At 41.6% G+C, this 8,969-nt stretch overlaps 1 protein-coding gene across 1 annotated transcript; it reads right to left on the reverse strand.

Annotated features, from left to right (window-relative positions):
* psmc4 (proteasome 26S subunit, ATPase 4) lies at positions 1-8,152 on the reverse strand. The gene is made up of 11 exons (XM_080748788.1): positions 8,098-8,152; positions 7,125-7,223; positions 6,354-6,540; positions 5,529-5,675; positions 4,862-4,971; positions 4,654-4,747; positions 4,133-4,300; positions 3,824-3,900; positions 3,136-3,304; positions 809-864; positions 1-511 (listed from the first exon to the last, which is right to left on the reverse strand). The coding sequence occupies exons 1-11, from the start codon at positions 8,128-8,130 to the stop codon at positions 398-400; spliced, it is 1,254 nt and encodes a 417-aa protein (XP_080604914.1). The 5' UTR covers positions 8,131-8,152; the 3' UTR covers positions 1-397.
* Positions 8,153-8,969: the final 817 nt, after the last annotated feature.

Here is an 8,969-nt window from a genome sequence, read left to right on the forward strand (position 1 = left end):
TTTTTATGGAAAACATCTTTAATTGTTACTTTTAGAGCACTGTTTCAAAGTGAGTACATACTGTATGGATATAAAGTCTCTTATACTAGCTATAATGAAATCAAATATCAGGAATCCCCAGAATGGCTGTTGAAAAGATTCCATTACTTGCGTGTGTATGTATAGTGTATTTGTGTGTCAAGACTGGAATCAAAATCCCCAATTTGATATCAGGCATTTTGACAGTGAAATCAAAGCTGAACGTCAATGCAAGTCCAATGTCAATGCAAGTCGGTGTCAGGGAATTCCACAACATATACAGTACATTACAGATACAGACACACCTAAATCAAAACAAACTGTGTCTGAATGCCTTGCTTTTGTCCCTCGAGGGGGAAATTGTAAAGAATGTGGCCGTCTACTTGTAGAACTCGTGTTCCTGCTCATCCTTCTTGATAACAGTCTTGTAAGCTTTCTCAAAGTCTTTGAACAGGACGATGTATCGGTTCTCTCGCACCGCTAACATGCCAGCCTGAAAGAGCAGAAGAAGAGATGAACAGATTAAAGATAAATGTAGCTAAAGGGAAGCTTATATTTTTAGCCTGAGTGTTGAGGTTGAAAGGATGTGAAACGAGATCAAAATGTTTATGCAGGTTGGCAGAGATGCCTTTCAGAACGAGCTCTTGACATAAAGAACACACATTGGAAAGTGCGGCATCGGATTTTCATGTCTAATGACAAAAGAACGTAAGGGTTCAGATTAAATATGTTTTTGTTTTTGGTTGACCTGACAAACAAGTGTCATAAGAGTACTTAATCTCCCTCTCACCTCCTGGCAGATTGAGTTGATGTCAGCTCCTGAGATCTTGTCTGGTCTGGCCACATCTGCACATTAGTCAAGGATAACTGTCTGCCAAATAAACTAACAATTTCCTAATAGCCAACTTCTGTAGTAATACACAGGCATTAGTTGGGGGATTATTATAGCAGTCAACATTTGTGTTTTTCAACTAGGTGAATCAATCTCCACCAGACCGGAAATCCAGGCTGTGGAGATAATGTTTTCATCCCGCTTGTCTGTGTGCAGCTAATGTTGGAAACCACCGGACCGATCAAGGTCATAGTTTTCATGCACATTGCCAGTAAAGGAAGACACTATACCTAAAATCTTTGTAATTGGCCTCATGGCGGCACCTGGCCACTTTCTCTTGACCCTTGGTTGTACGATCAGCATTTTTTTCCCCCAGGATTCCTTAGATCTTGATTCAACTCCCCCATATAGCCCTGCTCATGTACACGTAACTAGATGTTCTACTATTTCGTATTTACATTCGAAACCAAAACCAATTTGGATCCAAATGCACACAAATCACTACAGATCACTTCACAGCCCTAGCCAGACAACCCATCCTGGCAGAGATGTGCAGTCCACAGAGCACCCTTCTAGTTTGCTCTACAGAGGAAATATTTGACAAATAATGGGTCGGTCTTATTGTGTCAAACAAAAGGAGGACCAAAAATAAAATATATTTTTTTACAGGGAATATAATCTCCTCTTCAGCCATGTAACTCGATCTTTGCTCTGAACAAGAAGTCCTGGTTTGCTCTAAGTTTCACTTGAAAACAGACATTGTAGAATATATTTATTTGACAACCACAACATACACCTGTGCAGATGATATGAGGTCACTAAAGTGCTCTAAGCCTAATTTAAAGTTTACTCTAACTGGAGCCAAGAGTTTACTGTAACTAACTGGTGCCAAACCGTATCGTTTAAAGGGGATGACCACCCATTTTCAATAATCAACTATATAATTTATATATGTTAATGTTGATGAGTGAACATTAGCCCAAGTGCCCCCCCTCCTGTCGAGCTGGGAATGAATTGTGATGGTTTGGGGGTCACGTGACCAGTGACGTCTGCTCTCTGGTAAAATGTAGCCCGCCTCCTAGGATCCCCATAAATCTCAATGGGAAATTTTCACCTCGGCAGAAAGTGCCAGAAACAGCGCGACTTGAATTGAAATATAGAGCCTTTTCAGCCATTTCAGTTATATTATGTACAAGGGCTATATCTTGTGAGCTAGACGGAACTAGGGAACGAGGGCGGAAATCATATGCCCATATTTGGCGGAACGTGATGACGTCTTTCAACGTGCAACGAACGTGCTCGTGCTCAGAAGAGGGAAGTCAAATGCGAAAATCTAAACAATCTACGAGACGGATGCAGCTCCTCACCATGGTCCTCAAAAGATTTTTTTTGGAGGAAGTGTGTTTCTCTGTCACTTTGTCTGTGCTTGATCTCTCTGTCCGTCTCGTTTCCTCCAGATATGAGCTCTGAGCGCGCCGTTCGTCGGTTTAACTAAACATTTTCTTTTCTCTCTGCTCTATGCTTTACTGGGATCTTTGCACTGCAAATCATTTATCTTCAAGGTATGACAGAAAGGACTATCATGTAGCTTAAAGTTGTACTATGTAACTTTTTTTATAAAACAAATCTTAAAATTCTCCTAACTATTAAATCACAAAAGTTTTAGAAGATCCGCGCCGTGAATTTCAGCCTGTAAAGCCTTCTCTGTATGTAAACTGAGATCCTTGCCGTGGACCGGATCTCGCGCCAAAATTGCGTCATCACACTACCGGCCAATCACAGCGAGGGTTATACAACTGCCGGCCAATCACAGCGCATCTTGAAGTGGGGTCGCTATGGCAGCCATATTTGTTGTCGCCCGTTTGTACCATCCCTTCTCTAGGTAATTTCGCCTACCAGGCAGGGTGAAGGAGTCCGTATCTCTGGAATTACTGAACGCACAGGAACAAGGGACCCCTTAAAAGATAGATCTCAGCGAGGTGGAGGCAGACGCGGGGGTCTGAAGGTACGAAAAACGTCCGAAAGACGCGGACGCGACCGCGGTTTGCTATAGGGCTAATGCCACTAGTTGGGCATCTTACACAGTATGGCTTTAAGGATGGCTCCACTGTGATTGTCAGCTCCACTGCCCTCCCCTGACCAAACAGAGCCAAACAGAGTTGCTGTTTCTACAAGGAGGTGGTGTCCCACGCCTCTGGAATGGGTTCCCAGATTATGTAGTTACACACTCAAAAACGGACATAAAACATGTGCACAGGCACACATGTTTGGGACAATAAGGATACAGTCTTCCAAATCGACCTCTTCAGAGAGGTTCATCTTGCTTGTGATGGTGGAAAAGATCAGCCGTTTCTGTCTGCGGTCTGGTAGGGGAAACTCAATCTTCCTGTCCAGACGTCCAGGACGCAGTAGGGCCGGATCCAGTGTGTCTGCTCTGTTGGTGGCCATGATGACCTGAGGGAGGTCAAACGTCAGTGGATGAGATGATGAAAGTGAGCTTAAAATTATGAGTTTATAGAAACGTCTGTATTTAATGCAGTCACCCTAGTTAAAAGCAATACTTTTTAGGTGCCTTTTTTTATACTGATGACACAGCTGATAGCTTTACGGGTTTCTGGAAGGGAATTCCAGATTTTGGTATCATCATGGGCCTAAAGATATTTCTAAGGTGATCATATGTGGTTATCGAAATTGAGATCTATTGAATTTAATGCCTGGGCTGTTATGGTTTTTGCCTTCAGACTCATGGAGTCTAAGTAGAGTTTCATATAACTGTCTTGTATATATTTACAAGAAAGGTCTGAGGCCTCGTAAACACTAGTTAAAACACCTCCCCTGTGCTTTCCCTTGGGGGAGGGGGGGGCTTATTGAATGGGGATGTCAGGGCAGAGGTACTGTAGTCTTGATGCTGCCCAAACTGTACCCCGATGGGAAATTGCAAAGAGCGTTCTCAAATTAAGCGAGAAAGCTCACCTTGACGTTGACATTCTGGTCGAAGCCGTCCATTTGATTGAGCAGTTCAAGAAGGATTCTTTGAACTTCCCTGTCAGCTATTGAAGAAGGAAGGGAAACGAGATATAGCTTTTAGTTTTAGTGAAGGCTTATGGCAAACCTGTTCATACTTCTCCTTTTACACCGATTGTTAGCAGACAAAGAATTTAACTGAATGAGTTTGCATGGACGGAATCTTCAATCCATCTGTGCTGAAAATGGATATACCCAAGTATTGGCACAAAATTGTATACCGGTATGTATCAAATTGCCTGGGGGACAAGACTGTACCTCCAGTCTGTGCATCAAAGCGCTTTGTGGCAATGGCGTCAATCTCATCAATGAAGATGATGGCGGGGGCGTTCTCCTTTGCCAGCCTGAAAACGTCACGCACCATACGAGGACCCTCACCCAGGTACTTCTGGACAAACTCAGAGCCTACAACGCGGATGAAGGCAGCTGGGAGAAAACAAAGTATATAGATACGTTTCAGATGGGTGGTAACTAAAGCGATGCCTGTATATCACAATCAATATGTTACTCAAGTTCACACAATGTTGAAATGACACTGAATCTAGCAGATTACCTAAATCTCAACCAGCACGATAACTTTAACTATATACCCCCCCCCCCCCCCCCCCCATTCAAAAGATATTGTTTACGACCATCTTTGTCGTTATAGTCATATTGCCATCCACTTCACTTGGAACTGCCTTTTGATGTCGGATGCATACACACAGTAAAATCCTGATTTAATTTAAATGGGCACTGAAATTTAACTGTGTGAAGCTTCTGCAGTGAGTTGTGTCTACCTGTGGTGTGGTGAGCTACAGCCTTGGCCAACATGGTCTTGCCACAGCCTGGAGGTCCGTACATGAGGACACCTCTGGGTGGGTCAATACCAATCTGAGAAGAGGAACAGTCAGCAAAGATCAATAATGGACAATGTCCTCAACAGGTTATGTCAACCACGATCATAATTACTCCACTGGCAACAAAAATGTATTTCTTAGACATCACCTGTTTGTAGAGCTCAAAGTGTGTGAGGGGCAGCTCCACAGCTTCTCTGACTTCTTGCTTCTGGATGTCCATTCCTCCAATGTCAGCATACATGACATCAGGCTTTTGATCTAGAAGTACAAACAGTTAAACTGATCTGCACAACATAAAAGTGTTGTTGGTCATGACACCACATCTACACAAAAATATTGTCATTAATATACTATACATACAGTATATACATAAATACACACACATATATACAACGTTTTTAGATTATTCCTTGGAAAAGGCATCCTTCCCTGAAGAATCTTATCAGTTATGACTTTACAGTAGGGCTGGGACTCGATTAATTTTGGTATACAAGTGAATACATGAGGGAGTTCTTTCAATCTAAATTTCCCATCTACTGGTCCCAAGCAAAGGGATCTGACCGGCTTCTTCTCCCATTGAGTGCACTGGGGTTTGTTGTCTGTTGGTTGGTGCACTGTCTGGTATGATCGGTACGCATGAAACTGGTACAGTGAGAAATGTTCTGTGGTGCAAAAACTAGGCGCAACATTTTATTTTTATCTTGTTCATTTTCTGTAATTAATCAAAATTAATCAGTTAAAAGTCCCAGCCCTGCTTTTCAGTTCTAGAAGATAAAATGGTGAATGGGTAAGCTTCTGTGAGGGATATACAGTACCAGATGTCAGCATCATGATGCTACTGTCAGCCTCTGGAGGCAGCACATCCACCAAAGCATTGCTGTGCTTGTGCAAGGCCACAGAGGCATTGGGCTTCAGAAGCTCTCTGTCAATGGTGCTCAAGATACGCACATAGTAGTTGGAGCCTGAGGGGGGAAAGATTGAAAAAGCCCATGTCATCTTTAAGGAAGGAATCATAACAGACAATATGACTGCAGTGCACAACTGCACTTAGATATGCACAAGCTTGACTGGTGTTAGCTTTCAAAGTACCAGTGAGTGAAAACACTGCAGGTACAAATAATAAGGCAATTACAGAAATAAAAGTCAAGTTAATCTGGTTTAAAAGAAAATGTGAGTCTCATTCCCCTGGCTGAAACCATTATGTCAAGTTTTACAAAAGGTTCATAATCAGAACAGATTAAAACTCATTTGAAAATTCGCTGCCATGGGAAGTTAAACAGCGGCCAGTGATTGATGAAAAATCAATCAATGACTATTTACCGTATAGAAGTATTAGCCTGTATTTTGGTTGTTACTAAATCATTACAAAATAATAATAATTACTAATAACTAATCATCTCATTTGCAATATGAAAATCGAGTGTGGCGACACAACATATTTGAAAACAAAACAATGCAAATAGATTTTCTGTCTTTTACCATATGAAGATAATATACCTTAAAGCGATTACATGCGTTATAATGAAATGGTTTCATTCATTTGGCTTGAGCATAAAAAGAATAAGTACCCATCCAACGGTTCCCAAGACAAAAGGGGTCTTGAACATATTTCGATTCATCTTCCTTTTAGCAGTACCAACCTGTGGTGGAGCCAACAATGGCAGTGTTTTGATCTACAGCCTCCAAGAACTGGCCGATGACTAGCGGGATGCTCTGTATCCTCTTCACCTCCTCCTGGGCGTGAAGGAACTCCTTCTTCAGGTTCTTCTGTTCGTCTTTGATGTACTCCTCCTGCACCTCCAAAAATTCCAGCTCCTGCTGCAACTTCTGCTCAAAACATACAACAAACAGGAGGAGAGACGTGAAGGGGTTAGGGTCAAAGAGACCAGAGGTGAATATCAATATCCTGGCTATAAAATCTTGTGAGGGAGGTTCCTTGGCTGTACAGATTGTTAGGTTGGTAAAGTCGAGACCAGAGGGCTTAGCCATAGCCATGTAACAAGACTTCCAAACAACCATATCTTATCCACTCTTCAGTCACATCACTATGCTAAATAAGAAAACAAGGTCTTATTCCATCATTATGTCAGGTAAGCTTGTACATTTCCCTGAATGGTTAGTGTTAATGTGGTTGGTTAAGGGCCCATTCAGTATTTTAGCATTGGAGTCGTTTAATGTTTTGCTAAGAAACCAGGAATACACAGATTTAAGTAGTGTGAAATAATAATGGTTATATATGCTTTACTTTACTGCACCAGAAGCCTAAACAAAGAAAACCTGGTTAGTTTTATCATACTTTTCAACTTGTGAGTTGTGACCAACAATGTTACCAACATCAACATGACACAAATAGATAATATAATATAATACCAACATAAACAGATTCAGAAAAGTACGTTTTGGCCTCAAACCTTGTATCTGCTGTATAGGTCTTCCAGATCTTCTGGTTCTGGTGCCAGAAAGGACAGACCTGTCTGGGGTCTGGAGCTCACCATGGCTGGCACTTCATCCTGCAGGCAGGAAGATCATGGCATACTCTCGTGAACATGACGACTATTGTTATATGGAAACAGCACAGCAACAATAAACTCGTTTCATTCCTGCTTATGTTATAGGCTGGTGGCATGATGTCATAAGGTTACCGTTAGAAATGAATAAGCAACAGCGCAGGGTTAACTTCCAAGGATCAAAAGAGAAACATAATTTGCATACATATACATACAATAACAGAAGTACAGAACGCAGTTGGGCATGTTAGAACAAACTTGATATATTTTAGGACAAATAATGGTTCTCAAAGTCGGGCCTGGAACCCTCAGGGGGTCTCCAGCTAAATGACAGTTAGGAACCAAATGGACTACGAGTCCATTTGTACATTCTCAGAGCTAAATTAACATTGATTTTACAATATAGTTTGGGGTCTCAAGAGATGAAATACCATTAAATGAGGATCCATATCCTAATGCATGTCAAACTGGGGGTCCTTGATTAAAATAGTTGAGAATCACTGCTAGAGACCTACAAATCTTCTCTTATATCATGGGGTCCCAGGCATGTCTTTGCAGATGGGGGTCCGCGGGCTTATAAGTGTCAATTTGGGGGGGCTCGACACGAAAACGTTTCAGAAAACACTGCATTAGGATACATTATTTTTCATTGAATCGCTGCTTGAGCTCATGCTAGCAGCTAACTGTAGTTAGCTTGCATGACATGGCAATTGCATTGACAGGACGCACTGGCACATTTACATATAACTGACGTTAACTAAGACCACGACTAAACGGTAACATACAGACAGTCTCAAGCACGTGTGGGTTTTTAAACTAAGTACAATTGAGAAGGATTCATTTGTAGAACATGTGTCAGAATCTAAGTAACACATACCGGGTTCTTTTCTACAGCGATGATATCCTCCATGTTGTATTTTGTCTACGATCTGTGTGTAATCTCGCGCGACTGGCGCGAGGCGAGATTATAAACGCTGACGTTTGCGTAGCCAGACGGATTTATGGGTAATGGTGTTCTAAGAAGAAAAAAAAAAAAAGTAATGGTGTTCTAAGCAGCAGCTGGGTAAAAGAGCAGAGCCATGAGAATTAAGATCCTTAAATATCAAAATAATAAAATCAGGCCTGTTAAAAATATTCATTCATTAATCATAATAGTCATTAGGACTTCACCTATTTTCAACAAAGTCCCCCCCCCCCCCCCCCCACACACCCCAGTCAGTGGGGTCAAATATATAGTTAAAGGAGTAGTTCACCCCCAAAATGTCTTTTTTTCTATTGATTACTCATGGCATGGAGACTAGAGTTCAATAATATGTTTTGGTTTTTGTCACATTCCAAGACAAAAATTTGATTCAAGTAAATTTTCCCCCATTGATTCCGGATGGTGACCCGTTTTGAAACGGGTCACCATCCGGAATCAATGGGGGAAAAATCATTGTTATCACATTTTTGACAAAAACCAAAAAATATTATTGAACTATACTCTCCATGGCATGAGTAATCAATAGAAAAAAAGTCATGTTGGGGGTGAACTACTCCTTTAATAGCAGGTCTTTGACTTTGAGTCTGTTACTCTGTTTGTAGTTGTCCTTGCTTACCTGGCAAATCTATTGCCTATAAAGCCCCCCTCCTTTAACCGTTTTTTCAAGCAGGCCTAGTACAATTATATATTATCAATATCCACTCACCTGGTGAGAAGAGAGAGGGGGGGGGGGGGGGGGGGGGGGGGTATATTTCTGCTAATTGCTG

The sequence above is a fragment of the Nannobrachium achirus genome (assembly GCF_963921795.1).
Source record: "Nannobrachium achirus genome assembly, chromosome: 2".
In the NCBI taxonomy this organism is placed as follows: domain Eukaryota; kingdom Metazoa; phylum Chordata; class Actinopteri; order Myctophiformes; family Myctophidae; genus Nannobrachium; species Nannobrachium achirus.

Bases quoted from the DNA above. Each gene is read 5' to 3' on its own strand.
- psmc4 (XM_080748788.1), bottom strand. From the start codon at position 8,130: ATGGAGGATATCATCGCTGTAGAAAAGAACCCG. The intron at 4,972-5,528 runs GTACTGTATATC...TTGTACTTCTAG, and splicing joins CATCATGATGCTGACATCTG to ATCAAAAGCCTGATGTCATG. The intron at 4,301-4,653 runs GTAGACACAACT...GTTTTCTCCCAG, and splicing joins TGTAGCTCACCACACCACAG to CTGCCTTCATCCGCGTTGTA.